The following is a 23,719-nucleotide window of genomic DNA, read 5'->3' as shown; positions in this document are numbered from 1 at the left end:
CTCACGACCTGACCGAACAAGCCCTTACCCGATCAAAAGGGCATTGTTAGCGAAGAAGAATTCCTTAGGGTTGAGGAGGAAGACCTGCATCACATTCCTCTCCCTCCGCACACTACTATACGTAATTCCAAGGAGGAAGACTTACATCTCGCGTGTAAACACCGATACCCAATAATCCTTAATTCATCTAAAGAACTCAATAGGACATTAGGGGTTGATGTTAGGAGAAAGATGGTTTAAGATTGGATAGTTTAGTTGAAGTGTTATGGAAGATGTGTTAATATTTTTAAGATGATAAAAGAAAAGTGTCATCGTAACAAAGAAAGGCCTAAAGGGTGTTCGAAAATTGGCTAAGTGTTGGCTAGGGCATGTTGCATACTCTAGGCGGCCAAAAGTGTCAAGCGAACCTCTAAAGAGACATGTTGGGTGGCCAAAGGTTGAGATGTGGTATGGCCGAAAGGTGTCAAGACAACCTCTATAAGACAAGGCTATATGACCAAGGGTATGCGCTAGGCAAGGAAGCTAAGCATCTAGGAAATGTCAAGAAACTCTAAAGAAGTTAGAACGTGGATAAGGAATGTCATGCAACAAAGAGGTGGGCTATGTGGACATAGGTCATGCGGCCAATGGGGCAATTCAACCAAATGCTAGTCAAGATGGCATGGTTTGTTGAAGGCATTGAGGGATGTTTGGGAGATTAGGCGAGAAAAAAAAGTCTTAGGCATTCTTGGCAGTAAGAATTTACTAAAGAACCCTCATAGAAAAAGGGATATGCGTCCAAGGATGACTTAAGCAATATGAGGTAAGATGTGCGGTAGAGTACAAGTGGACAACATACAAGATACCTAAGTTTTGCCAAATAAGTGTCTTGCATGAGTTGGAAAGTGGCAAGTATGGGCGTAAGAGGTGAGAAAAAAAGGTTCAACCAAAGAGCATGCAAGGATCACTATATGTACAACTTTGGACGAATTATGTTAACAATCAACTTGTGTTAATTGGGTAACTCTACTTCGAAAATCTCCTAAATTGAGTGTAGTATCAAGAGAAAGGCTACCAAGAAGAAAGGCATTGAAGTGAAGAAAGACTCAAAGGTCATTTTCAAAAAAAAAAAAAAAAAAACTTGAACAATGTAGAGTATTTTGAGCTACATAACTCAATACTTGGAATTTGTTAGTGACACTTTGTGGTAAGCTAGTGAAGACATTCTAAGTAAGTTTGTAGAAGGAATCTTATTGATTTAAGCTTCAAAGTCGAGTTAAGTTTCTGGTAGAAAAATCATATTTCTAGACAAGGCCATGGGTGGGTTGATTGCCAGGATGACAAGGTGAGATGAGCGTGTGTTTTGAGCGAAAGAGGTTATTTAGGCTTGGGACATGCAAGAAGCATGTCCTGGCATGATCAAGCAGCCTGAGCCACGCGTCATTACACACTCTATTATGAAAGTTGAGTATATTGCTACTTGTGAAGCAGCAAAAGAAGCAGTTTTGGTGAGGAAGTTCTTGCATAATTTGGAAGTTGTTCCAAACATGAACATGCCCCATCACTTTATATTGTGATAATAGTGGGGCATATTACTAATCCATTTACAAAGACTCTCATGGCTAAAGTGTTCGAGGGTCTTCTAGAAAGTCTAGATCTGCGAGTTATGTACATTAGGTAATCTAGGAAAAGTGGCAGATGTGTAATGGGTATGAGGATGCCCTAGTTTATTGTATTTGTATATACACATTTTATGTAATACACTTGTACATTTTACCATTTTCAATGTTAGAGGATTACTTTATTATGAACATCCCAAAGAGACGAGAGTTTTAGTCCAAGTGGGAGTTTGTTGGAATTTATGTCCTAAAACTCGTAGATTGTAAATATAATCCATTGACCATTGTTAATAAAGTGTTATTATTGTAATAATTGTTATTGATTATATTATTAGTTTTGTCTTAATAACTCAAATCCAATAAACTAACATCCTAAACTGTTTAATAAGTATTGAATAGTATGTAGAGACATACAGGGATCAATGTTCGAGATCAGCTTAAAGGGTCTATAGTATACGGATAAGACTGGGTACCTTTATCCTGGTAACATTATGAATACGACTCACTTTGTATTTGATACAAATACAATGATCCAATGTGTTCATGTAGTTGACATGCGAGTGAAGGTATCCTATGCAATGAGATTGCAATAGACTAGACTGTGAAATAGTAACCACTTGGTGTTACTACATTAACTAGTTAGGTTTCTATTTCACTAGGATGACCTAGATAACTTAGTCTTAATCTTGAGTGTATTATGAACTCAATGATCTTGGATGAATTTGACTTCAAATACAAACTTGGATTCCACAACCTAAACCAAAATAAAATAATATATCATGTTAAGATGGATTCACATAGCAACATTTTATCAAATGGTTGCAATGTTTCAAATAAGCAACAATTAAAATTCACATATCGATTTGGCATCTATAAATATACAAACTAAAAAGTACCTAAATGTCAATTATTTACCCAATAAGGCTAACTAAGTAACCAACGTCTAATATGTTTTGCAATGAAAAAGGTTGCCATATTGTTAATTTGGCCATATTGTGAAGGCAACCTCTTAGATGTGTTTGTGAGAAAGGAAAGAAATACCAAAATAAGTATGGACTAAGATAGTATCAAATAAAGTTAAAGTTGAATTTTAAAGCTCTATTTTTTTCAAGATAGAGAAATTTCAGCTAAAGAGGAAAACACTAAGGACAACCAAGCAAAAAAGTCTAACAAATATCAAAAGAGAACATGCAGGAAAGAAAGAATGTAAATAAGGTTTTATCCGCACCAAGCAAAAAAGTCTAACAAGTATCAAAAGCTTCATAAGTTGTACTAGAATTCAAAGCTCTAAACTCTAAAGAATGTAAATTTCTTTGAAGAAATTTGTGTATAAAGGTCACACAGTTGAAAATTCAATACCTTTTCAAGAATGTTGTTGAGAAGATTATTGTGATGAATCTTTGAATCCAAATTATGGAGACAAGATAAATAAATGAGTTCTGATTCTAACTGACTGAATGAGAGTTTAGAAAATAAGAACATTGGAGTTGAATTATCAGCATTTATTTTAATCAAACTTACGATAGCAAACCAAATTATAGAGAGAGATCAAATGCTAGGATAAAGGAATAATCTTACATTTGGTGAGTTCCCAAATGTTGTGGTAGTCACGAGAGTTATTCCACTCGAATTGTCTTAGACAAGAGGCTTCCATTCAGCAAGTACTGGTGAGAATTAAAGTGGAATGACAAACTTAAAAACACCTAATCTTTAACAAACTTTTCCGACTTTTTGCAATTATTTTTTAACACAAGATATCAAAACACACTTAAAAACCATAACAACCAATTACCATAAAACGGTGTCCAATAACAATAATTGGGTCAACCCAAACATCATCAAATTCTTGGGAAAGGTTGTGGACTAGACCTTCACCATCTTGCCCCTAAAACAAGTTAAAGCTTAAGGAAAGAACACAGTAGAAACAAAAATCATAAACTCATCAGTTAGATAGTATTGGTGGTCAAAACCTCAAGGTCTCACTTCTTCCATTTTATATTACCAAATTTGAAAATGATTTTTAATATATGATCATTACTTGAAACATGTTGGTGTACAAGTGTGAATGAAACTAAATCAAGTTTGTGTTTTATGTTATTGTTTTTGACAGTATATTTATGTGCTATGCAATCCATGAGAGTATATTTATGTGCTATGCAATCCAGAAGGGGGAATGCAAGCTATACCCAATTCATAATTGTATTTGGAACACTAATGATTTTAGCACAAATTCCATCTTTCCATTCTCTAAGACATATAAACCTTATCTCCCTCACTCTATACCTTGGCTATAGTGCTCTTGCAACATATTAAAATTCTCGTAATTAAAAATTCATACACAATTTAAATTAAATTAAACATCAAGACCCCTGACGAAGATGAATCTCTGTTCATTTTTCTTTTTATTAACAAACAAAAGTTTTTAGGTCAACTTCTTTCAACAACCTCCTCAAGGATCCTTAATTATCTCTTTCCAAGTTCATAACCACTCTAGTCATGCAAAGATTAAGGTTCATGGCCAATCAACAATTAATCTGTGATTAAGATATTATGAACGCTATTCACATAAAAACATGAAAAGATTAAGAGCAAATAATCAGATGCATTACAAAGAATAATTCATAAACTTTGTCTACATCTATCCCTAGGATTAAGAGTTTAGCTACCCCATACTTCACAATCTAAAACACAAAACTCAATACAATACCCATAAAAAAAATTAAAGGAGAAGAAAAAGAAAACGAAGAAGAAAAGCTAGTGATTCGTATTATTATAATACTGTGTATAACAGTATGTGTTTTTTAATATTCTCTGTTTCCAGCTCCAATGTACCAAAATATTATCACAAACTCCACAATCCTTCTCTTTCCAATCCCTAAACTAACCAATGAATCATATTCGCACGCTTGGTAGCCTTGTTCAAAATATTATATATTACAATTATAATAACTTGTATCCCCCCTTTTCAAGCCTAAAATGCAAAACCTTTCTTCCATTCTCTAAGGCATATTTCCTCTTCTTTAATTTTGCATTCCAATTTTAAATTACAAATTACAAATTTTAATCACAAAGGAAAAAAGGAAAATTATTACCTTTAGAAAGGGAAGAAAATAAATGAGTAACCATGAAGGATTTGGAAACGAATAGAGGTTTAGCGAAAGTGGAATGCGACAGAAGGACGGTGAATGTGTTTACTCGTTTTCGAACAGAGAATGTGTTTACGCATTCCGAACGGTGAACAGACGGACGCAAATCAACGAAGGTGAAGGGAACGCAAAGCAGACGGACGGTGACGGACGATGAACGCAAATGAATGAAGGTGAATGCTTATGAACGCGAAGGGAAGTCTTTTCCGGCGATGAACGCAGATGAATGCACAGATGAACGCGAAGGGAAGGTTAGGTGAACGACGCTTTTGATTTCGGGTGGAGAAGGGACAAAGTCGCGGCGAATTAGGTTTAATTAAGAAAAGGGGAAGTGATCTAATTGAAACGTTGGGTTTTGTAAAAGAATATTAACACAATAATTTTTTAGAAATTTCTTGACGTTTTTAAAACGTCAAAAACAAATTAAAATTTCTTGAACTTTTTAAAAACATCAATGATTTTTTAGAATTATCTTGACGTTTTAAAAACGTCAAGAATTTTTTATAAATTTCTTGACGTTTTTAAAAATGTCAAGAACTTTTTAGAATTATCTCGACATTTTAAAAACGTTAAGAATTTTTTATAAATTTCTTGATGTTTTTAAAACGTCGAGGAAAACTATATATTATTGACGTTTAAAAAACATCAAGAAAGTTGAATTCATAAACATTCTTGACGTTTTTTAAACGTCAAAAAATTATTAGATATTTCTTGATGTTTAAAAAACGTCAAGAAAAAGTACATCTTACTTGACGTTTAATTGCATAAAAAACGTCAAGAAAAAACGTCAAGAAAGTTGAAAATTGGCCTTTCATAAAAATTCTTGACGCTTTTTTATTTGAAATCACATCTTTCTTGACGTTTTTGGGAAAAAACGTCAAGAAAGGAAAACTACAACCGTCAAGAGAGCCTGTTTTTGTAGTAGTGATTTTGGGGACAAGACTGAGTGGGGAGTTGGGATTATAATTGCACAAAATGGAATTCACTCATTTCCTACTGTAGGATAAGTAGATGAATGTTAGCTTAAATGGTGTCTCCAAAACTTAAACAAAGGGCCCGTACTCTCTCTATGACATGAGAGGGGTTTTTGTTTATTAGTAGGACCATAAACAAGTTGTTCATTAGAGGAGCACTAGTTTTTAAGGATTAGAGGTAACATAGGGGTAAAGCGGTAAATTGATCCAACTGGTGTTACAAACACTCGTGAAGGACTAACTTACTATTATTGGTCTATATCCGTGGACACAGAAATATATTTTTAGTGAGAAGAGTTCAGTTGTGAGTCTTTAGTGGAGTGTACACACAACTAACGAATATTGATTAATGTGGTTAATGAGTTTAGCCAATTAATCTTAGATCGTTGTAGCTTCTGATCTGTAGGTCCACTAGGTCCCTTTCCTAGCTCGTAAAGGGTAATGAGATTTATTTGTATTAGTTGTAATTTAAAATGTTTAAATTTAACTTGGGAATTAGTATAATGTATAGTGATACATTATAATATAAAGTTTATCAAACTTTACTATATAAATTTAACTTTGGGGATGATTTAAAATTAATTTATGAGAGATAAAATATTTGAATGAGTTCAAATATTAATTTAATGTAAATTGGATTCATATTAAAATTATTGAGAGAAACTTATATTTGAATATGATTCAAAATTAATTTAAGTTAAATATAAGATAAATAATTTAATGTTATTAGTTAATTGGAGAATTAATTAATAGTTTAGTTTAATATTATTTAATTAAATGTGATTTCATTAATTATTAACTAATTGATTAATGTTTAATTAATCAGTAGATTTGAAATATATATTAATTTAATTGTTTGTAAATTAATAGAATCTCATAGTTCTCTTCTACTTCATTTTTTATTCCTAGAAGGAAAGAGAGTTATAATATCTAGAAGAAAACAATTTTCTTAAAAAAATGAATATAATAAAAAAAGAAAAAATAAGGCTAACGCTATTGCTCTTTGCAAAAAGAAAAGAGTTTCTCTCAAATATCTCTAAACTTTTTCCCATCCCAATTGGTTCCACAAACCAATCTTATCACAGAGGTACTCTTTGCAATTTAAGCTCTCTTTGCAATGGACAGTCTTCAAAGTTTTTTTTAACGATGTTTCTAATGCTTTCCTTTCTCTCTCATGTTTAATAAAACAAATTTCTCTTAAAACCTGTAGGGAGGCTACATCGTATCGAATTTCATACAACTGACGTGTTCATCGAGTTACAACAAGTGCCGCACAATAGTCTGTTCCATGTTTGAAAAGTTGTGAGTGTGACACGCTGCACATGAGGTTAGAACGAGACATGGCAAGGCAAGCTCTACGCGCACCTGCCAACTTCTGCCACAATATTTTGTACGCAAGCTAATGTCTTTGGGCTGTTTTTATGGTATTTGGAAATTTTAAGCAAAGTTTTGATATTTTTATGATCAACAGGAATTAAATGGAATTATTTCCCATTATTTTTCATTATTTTAGATCAGAAGGAGATCGAACAAATTTATAAGCCAAGGGTCCAAGCTACTCTCTATAAGTGACAAAAATGAGTTTAAAGTTGATTTCTAAACATGAATTTACTATCAAATGTTTCAAGCATGCTTTGATGTTTGAATATTTGAGGATACTGACTTATAAAGTATTTCCAAAGCATGAATTTAGAAACATTTTGGTAATGAAAATTATAAGCAATCATGATTGTGCTAAGTTATCAAAATGTTTAAGCTTGAAAATAATATTAGCATGTTTTAGTCTATACCTAAAATATTCTAAGATATATAGCAACCCTTCGGGAGAGATTTTCTTGTGCATAGAGGTCATTTGATTTGGATATTCAGTAAATACCTAGCTTTCCATCATTGGTATTAGATAAGAGATGAAGACTTCTAAAGATGCTTAGTTTCCCATCTCAAGGGACGAGACCCTGTACGAATGCCTAGTTTTCCATCTCATTGTAGTTATAACGAGATAGGGCACAATTGATGCCTAGAGTTTCATCTCGTAAGTATCGTATCACGGGATAGGGCTTCTATGCCTAGTTTATTGTTTTTCGTCTTGACGATTCTAGGTATAGCAACTGAAAGGGAAAGTTTGAGATAAGTTGTTTGAGTTTGATTTCATTTATGTTAAGAGTTAATTGTTAAATACTTATTATTTCAAAACAATGTTTTATAAAACAATCACTCATTGGGCTATTTAGCTCACTCTTTGGATAAATATCCCCATATGGATTACGTTGTTTGGAAAATTAAACTGTCTTTAGTACTTCAAAGAAAACTTCCCTCCCATGTCCTCTCACCTCATGTCATCCCATTTGTGTTGATAACATGAAAAATATTTAGCACCTTTTAATTGATTATGTCTTTGTATCGAAATGTTGGTTCCGTCTTCTCCAAACATTCAATATTTGTTGGGATTTTTTGCTCAATCAAGGCTTATTCTTGTTTGTTCTCGACCTGCTACCTATGATTTATGATTTTGTTTTGGACATATTATTTTATCATTTTGTTTGGTTTTATATTTGTGGCTTTTTTTTTGTTTTGTTTTGTGTTTTGTTTTTTTTTTTTTTTGAAAAGGAGACAACCTCTTTATTAATATTAAAATAATAAAATAATTAGACAAAAGCTCATGGTACAAGAGAGTTATACAATGAACATGTAACCATGGATCAGAGGGTGCACCTTGGCATCTCAACTAGGTTGACACCCCCATAGCACCCTCATCATATCCAACCAAGCTAAAACCCATAACAAAGGAGTAATGTCCAAAGGCAAAACAAACACAAAAAAAGCCTTCTATTTGTGGCTTTTGGTTTTGATCTTGTGTTGTCGCTTTTTGGATGTGATGAGGGCGCTAAGGGGGTGTCAACACTCAAACCTTATGACGTAACAAATGCAAATTTTATGACGTTTTTAGGGGTAGTCCCTCCCATTACTAGCTCAACACTCAAACGGAGTCTCCTGTATAAAATATAAAATAATACAGACACAAATAGTGAATGAAATCTTATGACGTAACAAATGCAAATTTTATGTATACTGCAATTTGACTAAATATTGAACAAGAAAGCCCAAGGGAATACAAAAAAATCCAACGTTTTTAGGGGTCAATTTGAAAAATGGCAAAATTACTTTTTCTTTTCAATTTTAGCAAACAACATTTTTTGCACGTGCATGGTATTTTATAAAATACCAGAATATCAACATTCTTCAACTGTAGTTATTTCGTTTCTACATTGTAATTAATTTATGTTATGCATTTATCAGTTTTTAATTATCTTTTACTTGAAATAGATACATCAACTCATATCATAATATTTTTCTTAATATCTCGAGTCTCAACTAATTAATTCACATATTAATAACTTTATTCAATCATACTAATTTCAAAATAACCTAATTGAATTTGAATTTCAAAATAACAAAATTATTATTTTTCGGAATTTGAGAGTCTCAACGATAGATTTTGTATTAAAATAACCTTAATTGAATTTCAAAAATAAAAAATATCAACATGTTCACTATCTTTATCTCAAAATAACATTAATGCCTTGAATATCAAGATAATTAAATTATTATTTTAAAATTGGAAGAAACTCAACATTAAAAAATATTAACTTGTTCGCACACAAGCATAGAAGCACTGCGCACACACGTACACATGCACACTTACACACACGCGCACACACGCACATCTACACACAGACACCCACAGACACACGAACGCATGCACATACACATGCACACGCGCACGCATGCACATACACATGCACACGAGCACGCATGCACACGCACACACCTATCCACACGCGCACAAGCACACACACATGCACAAACGCACACACGCGTACGCACAAACGCACACACTTATACACATACGCACACGCGCACAAACACGCACGCACGAGCACACCCACACACCTAAGCACACACGCAATAGCCTGCGCACACACACGCACGCACAAACACATACAAACATGCACACACCCACACATATATGCACACGGACACTCGCACAAACGCACGCACATACACATACGCACACCTACCTACACGCACACACGTACACACGCACATATGCATAAAGATGTATAAATGAGTTAAAATTAAAAAAAAACTACATTAATTGTGTTTAGAAGGACTTTTAAACCATGTTCATTTGACTTAATAACATTAATTAAACTATAATTTCTATCAATATTGGCTTAAAAAGTGTCATTCGTGTAATTATTTCAATATAATGCGATTTTATCCAATTCTATTTGCAACAAACAGGTCGAATATGAACCAGTAGATATACACTATGTCATAAGAGATATAGGAACATTTTTATGGGTCATTTTGAAAAATGGCAAAACTTTTTTTTGTAACGACCCAACTTTTCTAGGTAAGTCGAGGTCATTAATTTTTAATAAAAGACTTTAGTTGATACAAAATGAAGCGTAAGTCAATTTAAAAACAATCTATGTCAGGCCTGATTTTCAAATATTCAAGAAAACTTAAAAATAACACTATTTACAAATAAAAGTTTGTAAACTAAGTTTTAGTACATCTTAAACCTTAAAAGAAACCATAAGCGGAAGCAAAATGACACATTTCCTATGGCAATCACGCTTCCTTCCTGCCCCTCGCCGGTTTGCCACCTTTATTTCCTTTGCCTGAAAATTAAACATAAGAAGGGTGAGTATTTTAAATACTCAGTAAGAGACCCTATACTGGTCTCGTCAGGGGAAAATAAATTGTTAAAGTTCTATTGGGACACCCTGTACAGTCGCAGTCTTGTGATCCCGTAGGATACACATTTCAGTCTAACGCCCCGAAGGACGTACATATCAGTCTGACGCCCCGAGGGACGTACATATCAGTCTAACGCCCCGAGGGACGTACATATCAGTCTAACGCCCCGAGGGACGTACATATCAGTCAAGTGTTCTGCAGAAACACATATCAGTCAAATACTCCCGAAGGTGCAAAATAAATTGGTGATCCCGTGGGACACCTACAAGGTAAACATCCCAATACAACCTAACAATTTATCCCCTCATTCCATTCAACCCATCTTTCAGTTACTTCAAATCACAAAGTCCTTTCTTTCAACATCCTAACAGTCAACTTATTTTACTACAGTCATATGTCTGTCAATAATATGCTAATACATCAGTCAATTCACTATACAGTCAAGTCAATACACCCCTCAGTTCACCAGCACAAACCACAGTTCAGTATAATCCACATCCAACTGAAACAAATTCACTAGTTCACATCCAATCTTTATACAGCACAATCTATTAATATCATCATGTACACAGAAGCATAATTTCAGTCATTCACATGTATACTTTCGGCAATCCACATCAATTCACACATCAATGTATATATATATGTTTCCAGTCAAATACAACATACACTAAACATTTAGTCTGCAATCAAACATGTACATCTTAATCATCATCCATACAGTCCAACACAACTCAAAAACTTTAGGTAAGTCCAGTAGAAAATCCCTTACCTCACTTTTATGCAAGTTCTTCAATCTACTAAATCCAATGAATCAAATCCTAAACATAATCAATCATAAAATCAACATCTTTCTAAATAGTTTCAACCATTCAAATTACCCCATATGTAAATTCCACAACTTACCCAAGAAGTGGAGAAATCAAGTCCACTTCAACCTTTTGGAAAATCAAGGATTCGCTCACTGAATCAAGATGTACCTTCAAGAATTAAGCATTTCGCCAACAATTAAATCCAATGGCAGCATCCAACAAAAACCAAGAAACCAACAAAAACCATAACTTGTTCTTACCCAAATATGAGCCCAATGGTTCACGGCGAGGCAGATCTGGACGACGATTTGCTTTGCGAGGGAGGCACGACGGTTGTGAGCGAAGAGGCACGACGGTTACAGGCGGATGGGCGCGACGGTTTAGATCTGAAGAAGAAAAGAGAGGGTGGCGGTTGGGTTCGGCGAGCGGCGGCGGTTTTGCTTCGCGAACGGAGATGGAGACGGCAATTCGGCGCGCGGGACGACTGCAACGCAAATCTGGACTGGCAGCGGCACGGTCTTGCTTCGCGGCTGGGTATGGTGAAAAAGAAAGAGAAACGGAAGAAGAGAAGTCTCGGGTGGCGGTTGCTGGGCTACGGCGGTTGCTGGGCTGCGGCGGAAGGAGAAAATGGAAGGAAGAGATCGGCGGAAAGAAGGAGAAGATGGATGGGAGTCACGATCGCACGGGGAAGAAGAAGGGAGAAAAGAAAAGAAAAGGAAAAGAAGAAAAGAAAAATAATAAAGAAATTTTTAATATTAAAGTAAAAATAAAATATATATATATATATATATATATATATATATTTACCTTTTCTTTGGGCATTACATTCTTCCCTCCTTAAGAAACTTTCGTCCTCGAAAGTTCTAATCCTGAAATAACTCTGGATAACGAGTCCTCATTTCTTCCTCTCGCTCCCATGTCGCCTCTTCAATTCGATGATTCCGCCACAAAACCTTTACTAATGGAATGCTTCTATTACGAAGCATCTTTACCTCTCTAGCCAAAATCTCCACAGGTTGTTCAACATAGCTCAAATGCTCGTCAATCTCCAAGGTTTCATAGTCCACTACATGAGATGTATCGGCCACATACTTCCTCAACATCGAAACATGGAAAACATTATGAACTGCAGAGAGTGATGGTGGTAACGCCAAGCGATACGCCACAACGCCAACCCTCTCTAAGACCTCAAATGGTCCAACAAAACGAGGACTTAACTTTCCTTTCTTCTCAAAACGCATAACACCCTTCATAGGTGCTACCTTCAAGAATACCTTTTCTCCCACATCGAACTTAAGGTCTTTTCGCCGTACATCTGCATAACTCTTCTGTCTACTCTGCGCTGTTTGCATACGCGTCCTAATCGTTTGAATAGCCTCATTAGTAGACCGAACTAATTCAGGTCCCATCAATCTATGTTCACCAACCTCACTCCAACAAACAGGGGTTCTACAACATTTGCCATACAAAGCCTCAAATGGTGCCATACCGATGGTAGCCTGGAAACTGTTGTTATAAGCAAACTCCATCAAATGTAGATGAGAGTCCCAACTACCTGGAAACTCTATAACACAAGCTCGTAGCATATCCTCTAAAACTTGGTTCAAACGTTCAGTTTGACCATCAGTCTGTGGATGAAAGGCTGTACTGAAATCCAATCTCGTACCCATAGCAGTCTGAAGTCCCTTCCAAAACTTGGAAGTAAACCGTGCATCCCTATCAGAAACAATCGATACAGGCACTCCATGCAGTCTCACAATCTCAGTTAAATACAACTCTGCCCACTTACTAGCAGTATAAGTGGATTTTCCTGGTACAAAATGTGCCGATTTCGTAAGCCTGTCTATGACAACCAGAATCACTGTGAAACCCTTCAGGGTCTTAGGCAGCCCTGAAATAAAATCCATCGACACATTCTCCCACTTCCACTCTGGCACACTTAAGGGTTGTAATAAACCTGCTGGTTTCTGTCTAGGTGCCTTAACTTGCTGACATACTAGACACTTACTAACAAATTCTGCCACTTCCCTTTTCATATTCCGCCACCAATAAAATCGTTTTAGATCCTGATACATTTTCGTGCTACCAGGATGCATGGAAAATGGGGAATTATGGGCTTCATCTAGTAAGTCAATCTTAACTGTACTGTTCGCTGGCACACATAAACGTCTCTCAAACATCAACCCACCATCAGAGGATATGGAGAACTCATCAGTCTGCCCTGTTTCAACAAGGCGACGTCTCTCCATCAAATAAGGATCATTACTCTGAGCATCAACAATCTTGTGCCTCAGAGTCGGTTGCACCGTTAATTGAGCTAGCTGTGAGGTGACTCTCCCCACAGACACTGCAATCTCAGCTCTCTCCAAGTCTCGATGCAATGGTACCTGTCTAGTAATGAGTGCTGCCGAATGTGATACTTTTCTACTAAGAGCATCAGCCACCACATTCGCCTTACCAGGATGGTATAATATCTCACAGTCATAATCTTTTACCAACTCGAGCCACCTTCGCTGTCTCATATTCAACTCCTTCTGAGTGAAGAAGTACTTTAGGCTCTTATGGTCAGTAAAGATTTGTATCTTTTCACCGTACAAGTAATGTCTCCATATCTTCAATGCAAAAACCACTGCTGCCAACTCCAAATCATGTGTGGGGTAGTTCTGCTCGTGACTCTTCAACTGACGAGAGGCATAAGCAACCACCTTACCTTTCTGCATCAAAACACAACCCAGTCCTTTCTTGGAAGCATCACTGTAAATCACAAAACTTCCAGATCCATCTGGTACAGTAAGGACCGGTGCAGTAACTAACCTTTGCTTTAAGTTCTGAAAACTATCCTCACAAGCTGGACTCCAAACAAACGGAGTTCCCTTCCTTGTCAACTGAGTCAAAGGAGTAGCCAAACGTGAAAAATCCTCCACAAACCTCCGGTAATACCCTGCTAAACCCAGAAAACTACGAACCTCACTAACTGTAGAGGGTCGAGGCCAACTGGTAACCGCTTCTATCTTTGCAGGGTCTACAGAAACTCCCTCACTGGAAACCACATGACCAAGAAAAGCCACCTGCTTCAACCAAAATTCGCACTTAGAAACTTAGCATACAGTTTATTGACTCGAAGAGTCTCTAACACCTTATGTAAGTGTTCCTCATGTTCGGCTTCAGTCTTGGAATAAACCAAAATATCATCAATGAAGACTATCACAAAAGTGTCCAAGAAATCCTTAAACACCCTGTTCATCAAATCCATAAATACAGCAGGTGCATTAGTCAAACCAAAAGACATTACTATGAATTCATAATGTCCATACCTCGAACGAAAAGCAGTCTTAGGAATATCACGGTCTCTAATCCTCAACTGGTGATAACCTGACCGTAAGTCAATCTTAGAGAACACCGTGGCTCCCTGTAACTGATCGAACAAATCATCGATTCTGGGTAAAGGATACCTGTTCTTGACTGTTACTTTATTCAACTCTCTATAGTCAATGCAAAGACGCATCGACCCATCCTTCTTCTTCACAAACAATACTGGTGCACCCCAAGGTGACACACTAGGTCGAATAAAGCCTTTGTCAAGCAATTCCTGTAACTGTACCTTCAGTTCTTTCAACTCAGCAGGAGCCATCCTATAAGGGGCTCTAGAAATAGGAGTAGTGTTTGGCTCCAACTCAATGGCAAAATCAACTCTCTATGTGGCGCAGTCCTGGAAGATCTTTTGGAAATACATCTGGGTATTCTCTTACCACAGGTTCTGAAGTTAAAGAAGTCTCACCTTCCCTAGTATCCACCACACTTGCCAAAATACTCCAAGTACCCTGGCTGAGTAGTTTACTAGCTTTCATAGCTGAGATTACTTTAGGCAGTACTACTGTTCCTACTCCCTTGAATTTAAAGCTAGATGCAGTAGGGGGACTAAACACAACTTCCTTACGAGAACAATCAATACTAGCATGATTAGTAGCTAGCCAATCCATACCTAAAATTACATCAAAGTCACGCATATCTAATACCAACAAGGTTACGTCCAGCACACGACCAGCTATCTCAATTTCACATGCTTTAATCTTTTCCTTAGACAACATAATTTCTCCAGACGGTGTAGACACTGACAAAACATAGTCTAAGGGTTCCACCTCTAAGCATGCATGCGTCACAAAAAGCGATGAAATAAATGAATGAGAAGATCCCGAGTCAAACAAGGTCAAGGCAAAATGCCCTAATACTGGTAATGTACCTGTCACTACTGTGCCGGCCTTCTCTGCCTCTGATCTATTAGTGGCAAAGATTGTACCCCGCTGTGGAGGTCTCTCTCCCTGACTGCTCGATCCAGCCCCAGTAGATCTCAAGGGACACCTATCAGCCATGTGTCCCTCTTGCTTGCACTTATAACAGACTCTCGTTCCCATCAAACAACGACCCAGGTGGCGTTTCCCACACGTATTACATACTGGCCTCTCTTGAGTAGTGTCTCCTGCACCGCCAGAACTCTGCTGGAAACTGCGAAAAGGATCACCTGGTCTCAAGTTCCTCTGAGGAACTCCTACAGTTCTCTGCTCTACTTTTCTCTTTTGACTCGACGACGATCCCTTATTAAAGCTCCTTGGCTGTCTTTCATCCTTCCCAATACTCATATCCACTGCCAGACGCAGTGCTTCAGCTTGGGTAGTGGGCTTTAGTGCTCGCACAAAACCCCTAATTTCATCTCTCAATCCCTTGACGAACCTATCAGCTCTAGCCTGCTCATTACTAACAAGCTCAGGGGCAAAACGTGACAGCATATCAAACTCCTGGTCGTACTCCTCGACTGTCATATATCCTTGCTTCAACTCCAAGAATTCCTGGCTTTTGGCGTCTCTAAGGTTAGCCGAGAAAAACTTGGTATAGAAGCAGTTCTTAAACTGATCCCAGGTAATTTGCCTCACATCTCCACCTAGCATGCGCATTGTAGTCCTCCACCAGATAATGCCTCTGTCCCTCAGTAGAAAAGCAGCACACTGAACTCTGTGCTCCTCGGACATCTCATGTAATTAAATATGGTTTCCACAGAGGACAACCACATTTCAGCTTTAGTAGGATCCTCCAGTGACCCATCAAACGTCTGAGGGTCATACTTCCGAAAGTCCCTCAAATGTTTCGCCTCAGCAGAAAGTTGGTTAGGTAATTCTTGTGCAGGAGGGGCTGCTGGTGCAGGGGAACTACAGGTGCAGGTGGAACCGCAGGTGCCTGCTGGTTTTGAGCTATAGCTGTCATAAGTTCTGTAAACCTCTGCTCCATGTGAGCAGACAGTGCATCAAACTCAACGTGAGTCACGGGTGCAGCAGGAATTCGCTGTTCAGCTTGACCCTCAGTAGGCTGATTACGACCTGCTCCTCTACCTCGGCCTCCTGCTCTCTACGACCTCCTCTACGTACTTCTTCCCTTGGCGGCATAATTCCTATTACCACCAACAACACTCTTTAACAAAATCTTAATCATAAACATAAGCAAGTCTTTATCGTCATGCAATCTAGTTTAATTTAGGCAAGGTCATGCAAATAAACCATACATATAAGCATCAAGCATACCTGACGAGAGACGAAGGGTCGCGTTAGCCATAGGAACACAAAAACATAGACTTACATCGTAAGTCAGTCTACAGAACCTAAAACTTAGGCTCTGATACCAACTGTAACGACCCAACTTTTCTAGGTAAGTCGAGGTCATTAATTTTTAATAAAAGACTTTAGTTGATACAAAATGAAGCGTAAGTCAATTTAAAAACAATCTATGTCAGGCCTGATTTTCAAATATTCAAGAAAACTTAAAAATAACACTATTTACAAATAAAAGTTTGTAAACTAAGTTTTAGTACATCTTAAACCTTAAAAGAAACCATAAGCGGAAGCAAAATGACACATTTCCTATGGCAATCACGCTTCCTTCCTCCCCCTCGCCGGTTTGCCACCTTTATTTCCTTTGCCTGAAAATTAAACATAAGAAGGGTGAGTATAACAATACTCAGTAAGAGACCCTTACTGGTCTCCGTCAGGGAAAAATAAATTGTTAAAGTTCTATTGGGACACCCTGTACAGTCGCAGTCTTGTGATCGCGTAGGATACACATTTCAGTCTAACGCCCCGAAGGACGTACATATCAGTCTAACGCCCCGAGGGACGTACATATCAGTCTAACGCCCCGAGGGACGTACATATCAGTCTAACGCCCCGAGGGACGTTCATATCAGTCTAGTGTTCTGCAGAAACACATATCAGTCAAATGCTCCCGAAGGTGCAAAATAAATTGGTGATCCCGTGGGACACCTACAAGGTAAACATCCCAATACACAACCTAACAATTTATCCCCTCATTCCATTCAACCCATCTTTCAGTTACTTCAAATCACAAAGTCCTTTCTTTCAACATCCTAACAGTCAACTTATTTTACTACAATCATATGTCTGTCAATAATATGCTAATACATCAGTCAATTCACTATACAGTCAAGTCAATACACCCCTCAGTTCACCAGCACAAACCACAGTTCAGTATAATCCACATCCAACCGAAACAAATTCACTAGTTCACATCCAATCTTTATACAGCACAATCTATTAATATCATCATGTACACATAAGCATAATTTCAGTCATTCACATGTATACTTTCGGCAATCCACATCAATTCACACATCAATGTATATATATATGTTTCCAGTCAAATACAACATACACTAAACATTTAGTCTGCAATCAAACATGTACATCTTAATCATCATCCATACAGTCCAACACAACTCAAAAACTTTAGGTGAGTCCAGTAGAAAATCCCTTACCTCACTTTTATGCAAGTTCTTCAATCTACTAAATCCAATGAATCAAATCCTAAACATAATCAATCATAAAATCAACATCTTTCTAAATAGTTTCAACCATTCAAATTACCCCATATGTAAATTCCACAACTTACCCAAGAAGTGAGAGAATCAAGTCCACTTCAACCTTTTGGAAAATCAAGGATTCGCTCACTGAATCAAGATGTACCTTCAAGAATTAAGCATTTCGCCAACAATTAAATCCAATGGCAGCATCCAACAAAAACCAAGAAACCAACAAAAACCATAACTTGTTCTTACCCAAATATGAGCCCAATGGTTCACGACGAGGCAGATCTGGACGACGATTTGCTTTCCGAGGGAGGCACGACGGTTGTGAGCGAAGAGGCACGGCAGTTACAGGCAGATGGGCGCGACGGTTTAGATCTGAAGAAGAAAAGAGAGGGTGGCAGTTGGGTTCGGCGAGCGGCGGCGGTTTTGCTTCGCGAACGGAGATGGAGACGGCAGTTCGGCGCGCGGGACGACTGCAACGCAAATCTGGACTGGCAGCGGCACGGTCTTGCTTCGCGGCTGGGTATGGTGAAAAAGAAAGAGAAACGGAAGAAGAGAAGTCTCGGGTGGCGGTTGCTGGGCTACGGGCGGTTGCTGGGCTGCGGCGGAAGGAGAAAATGGAAGGAAGAGATCGGCGGAAAGAAGGAGAAGATGGATGGGAGTCACGATCGCACGGGGAAGAAGAAGGGAGAAAAGAAAAGAAAAAGAAAAAGAAGAAAAAAAAATAATAAAGAAATTTTTAATACTAAAGTAAAATAAAAATATATATATATAATATATAATATATATATATATATTTACCTTTTCTTTGGGCATTACATTTTTTTTTTAATTTTAGCAAATAACATTTTTTGCACGTGCATAATATTTTATAAAATACCAAAATATCCACATTCTCCAACTAAAATTATTTTGTTTCTATGTTGTAATTAATTTATATTATGCATTTATCAACTTTTAATTATTTTTTACCTGAAAAAAGATACATAAACTCATATATATACTTTTTTCTTAATATCTCGGGACTCAACTAATGGATTCAAGACTTTAACTTTATTTAATCTTACTAATTTCAAAATAACCTAATTGAATTTGAATTTCAAAATAACCAAATTGAATTTCAACATAACAAAATTATTATTTTTCAGAATTTGATAATCTCAGAAATAGATTTTGTATCAAAATAACTTTAATTGAATTTCAAAATTAAAAAATATCAACTTATTCACTATCTTTATCTCACAATAATATTAATGGCTTGAATATCAAGATAATTAAATTATTGTTTTTAAAATTGGGAGAAACTCAACATTAAAAAATATCAACTTATTCACACACAATCACACGCGCACACACATACATACACTTGCACGCACGTGCACCCATACACGCACACACACACGCGTGCACACACACACACACACACAAACGCACACATGCACACGCACACCAAACCGCACGCACACAAATACACACACACACGCACACTAATGGTTCAATTTCATCGATTGTTCCTATTTTTCTGACAGTTTATTTTTTGCCATCGATAGAGGATCTTCCGACAGACCTGCGTGACGGTGTGTGTTGACAGCTTAATTTCGTTGGCAAAAGAAAAGTCGATTAGTTTTTGAAGATTTACTGACGATATTTGTCATCGACAAAGGGTAAATTTCTTGTAGTGCATGTACATCAAACATATCAAATTTGTTAAGTGTACCAATGAAGTATAAGAAGTTTATTAGTGGTGTATCAAGCGTATCAAACTTATAAGTGAAGTCTTTAAGTGTATCAAACTAATCAAGTGTATCAAGGTCTCAGGGGTATCAAGTGTATCAAGAAGAATCAAGTGTAACGAGAAGTATTATGTGGAACGAGAAGTATTATGTGTATGAAGATGTTTCAGGTGTGTATCAAAAAGTATCGAGTGTATCAATGAGTACCGAGTGCATGAATTGTATCTATCAAATGTATCAAGTGTATCAGTAAGAAATATCAAGTGTATCAAGCGGTATTAGGTGTATCAGACGTGTATAAGGTGTATCAAATGTACATCAATAACGAGGGCATTTGTGACATTTTACCTCTTGATGTGTGAGTTGGTCTTTGTTTTTGTCATTTTCTCAAATAATAAAGTATGTGTTCTATGAACTTAATTATTATAACTTACACTACTACAAAAACAGGCTCTCTTGACGTTTGCAGTTTTCCTTTCTTGACGTTTTTTTCAAAAAACGTCAAGAAAGATTTCATTTTTAATAAAAAACGTCAAGAAATTTTTTGAAACATCATTCTTGACGTTTATTAAATGTCAAGTAAAATAAATTTTTCTTTGACGTTTTTAAAACATCAAGAAATATCTATTAATTTTTTGACGTTTTTAAAACGTCAAGAAGCGTATGAATTCGACATGCTTGACGTTTCTTAAACGTCAAGAATTTAAAATTTTACTCGACGTTTTAAAAACGTCAAGAAATTCATAAAATATTCAAGAATATTTTTTAAATTACACTGAGAAGGTATCGAATTTTAATTTTCAGCTCTAACATTTTTCCTAATCTACTTTTTTCTTCTTCACGACTGAGTATTCGAGGGAGTCATTTTTTGAATTTGTTGACATTTTTTAAACGTTAAGTAAGATCATTTTTTTTTTTACATTTTAAAAATGTCAAGTGTTATTAAATAAATATAGAAAAAATATATTGGGCTAATTTTATTTCTTTAAAATCTCTTTAAATATATAGATACAATAATAAAAATCTCTTTAAATATATAGATACAACAATAAAAATTTCTTTAAATATATATAGAAAAAAAATATTGTACTAATATTATTTATTCAGAATCACTTTAAATATATATAGAAAAAATTATTGTGCAAATATTATTTTTTAAAAAGCCCTAGCCCCTTTCTACTCAAAACACGCGTGTTCCCCTTTCCCTCTCCAGCCGAAATCCTTCCCATTCGAAAAAAGTGTGTTCAGCAGTCGTCGTTCGCTTTCAACGCCTATCCGTTCGCCTTCAACGTCTGTCCGTTCGATTTCACCGTCGAGTTCCACCTCTTCGAATCCCTCACGTCCGTCGTTTCAAAGTCCTTCGTCCGCTGCATTCCATCTTTCCAAAATCCCTCAGTGCCTCACGCTACTGCGTGCCCGTCATTTCGACTTCACCAACGAGTGCCTCACGTTCGTTGCTTCAAAATCCATCATCCACTAAGTTGAGGTTAGGCTTTTATTTCCCTAAAACATATAACAATTTCATTATTCTTCATTATATAAACTCAGATGGCATGATTGGCAATAATAGATAGGAAGGATGGAGGTGTAAACTTCGAATTGATTGAAATTCGTATACTTTTATTCAATCTTTAAAGTACTGTAGTTTTTCTTCACCATCAAATTTTATTAGGATTTAAAGAAAACAAATGAATGTATGAACAAATTTTTGGGAGTGCATGTCATATAATCAACTTCCCTCTTTCAGTAATTTTGAAGATCTCATATAACAATACTACTAATTGAGAGCTTTGGAGGATGAGTCAATTCTTCTCCCTTCGTGAAAAGAAAAAGAAAAAAAGATCATGTATTCTCTTTGTTTGTTACCTTATGTTGTCCAAGGTTTTGCCTTCTTCCTTAATAATTTGGAGGTGTTTTAACTAATTTTTTCATTCACCCTCTTTTTGCCATAGTTGCTTTTGTGTGCAGCTTGAGATTTTTAATTCAATTGTGTGTTTTTACTTTTTTCTATTGGGTGAATTCTGTTTTGACTTTTTTTAAGCTAAATATAATTAATTGTTTCCTATGGAACCATAACCTTGATCTTGGTTATAGATTTCATTTTAAGGTAAAAGTAAAACACTCTTATTTGAATGATTATGTTGTATTATCCATTGAAAGACTTGGTGTTGTAATTGCCTTGTCTTCCTCAGGTATTCTGTTGTATGGTTGATTACGATCTTCATGATTGGAATCTTTGTTTAGTGAAGCTCATTTTGTTTGATTTACTCAGTCGTGCAATTGCTTTCTTTTTTATGATCACTTTAAAAAAGAAATGAGTTTAGTTAGTTCTTTTAATTTTCTTAAGTTTCATTTGTAATGCATGAAAATCTCTTAGCAGTAGAAACTGAAGACCATAATTGTAGAAGATTTGTATAGATTGGATTCACATTCTCAACATTGGTTATATAAGGCATTACTTATCATTGTCCTTCCACTTTAATTATCAATAGTGACAATAACTTTATTTCTCATTAGATTTACAATGATGGATAAATCTTGGATGCACAAGAGTAGATTGTCTAAAGATTATGAGTTGGGTGTGGAAAACTTCATCAAATTTGGATTTTCTAATACAACTAGCTCCTATATTCGTTGTCCTTGTTTGAAATGTGGGAATTGTGAAAAACATAGTAGAAAGGGTGTTAGAGATCACTTGTATGTTAATGGTATTGATGAAAGTTATAAATTTTGGTTTTGGCATGGGGAAGAACTTCCTAACTCATCCTTCTATGATGAATCTTCAAAGTTTGACACCCATACATGTGAAGATCAGGATGTTGGAAGTGTAAAAGAAATGATTGAAGTTGCTCATGAGGAGTATTCAAAAGACCCAACTGGATTTGAGAAGTTGCTTATTGATGCTGAAAAACCATTGTACGAAGGATGCAAAAAGTACACAAAGTTGTCTACTCTAGTCAAATTGTATAATTTAAAAGTTAGGTATGGATAGAGTGATACTAGTTTTTCAGAATTACTTGAAACTTTGAAGGAAATTCTGCCTAATACCAATGAGCTCCCGAATTCATTGTATGAACGAAAGGAAACATTAGGTGCATTAGGAATGGAATATGAAAAGATTCATGCATGCCCCAATAATTTTTGTCTCTATAGAAAAGAATTTGCTAATGCCATTGAATGTCATGAATGTTGTCAATCAAGGTGGAAAAACGTCAAGGATACAAATGAAAGGAGAAAGCAAATTCCCTCTAAAGTGATATGGTACTTTCCAATCATTCGACGATTTAAAAGGCTATTCAGAAGCATTGAATGTGCTGAAAACTTGACTTGGCATTCTACTGAAAGAATTAATGATGGTAAGTTACGACATCCAGCCAGACTCTCCAGCATGGAAGTTAGTAGACATGAAATGGCAAGACTTTGGTTCTGAACCCATAAATCTTCGTTTAGCATTGTCAGCCGATGGAGTAAATCCTCATGGTGACATGAGTTCTAAATACAGTTGTTGGCCGGTAGTGATGGTTATTTACAATCTTCCACCATGGTTGTGTATGAAAAGAAAGTACATGATGCTATCAATGCTAATTTCAGGACCAAAACAACCAGGGGATGACATAGGCATATACTTAGCACCACTAATTGAAGATTTAAAACTTTTATGGGAAAGTGGTGTTGAATGTTATGATGCTTATCGAGAAGAACCATTCAACTTAAGGTCAGTTTTGTTGTGGACAATCAATGATTTTCCTGCATATGGTAACCTTAGTGGATGTTGTGTGAAAGGGTATAAAGCATGCCCAATTTGTGGAGATAATACAAAT

The 23,719-nt window shown here is 36.3% G+C and overlaps 1 protein-coding gene across 1 annotated transcript; it reads right to left on the bottom strand.

Moving 5' to 3' along the window:
- Positions 1 to 10,346: 10,346 nt before the first annotated feature.
- LOC116405910 lies at positions 10,347 to 16,310 on the bottom strand. Its single transcript, XM_031889667.1, has 2 exons — positions 15,538 to 16,310; positions 10,347 to 10,406 (listed from the first exon to the last, which is right to left on the bottom strand). The coding sequence occupies exons 1-2, from the start codon at positions 16,244 to 16,246 to the stop codon at positions 10,357 to 10,359; spliced, it is 759 nt and encodes a 252-aa protein (XP_031745527.1). The 5' UTR covers positions 16,247 to 16,310; the 3' UTR covers positions 10,347 to 10,356.
- Positions 16,311 to 23,719: the final 7,409 nt, after the last annotated feature.

Source organism: Cucumis sativus, unplaced genomic scaffold, assembly GCF_000004075.3.
Source record: "Cucumis sativus cultivar 9930 unplaced genomic scaffold, Cucumber_9930_V3 scaffold41, whole genome shotgun sequence".
NCBI classification, from domain to species: Eukaryota; Viridiplantae; Streptophyta; class Magnoliopsida; order Cucurbitales; family Cucurbitaceae; genus Cucumis; species Cucumis sativus.
Note: the sequence above shows the minus strand (reverse complement) of the source record. Positions and strands in the feature narration are given on the sequence as shown.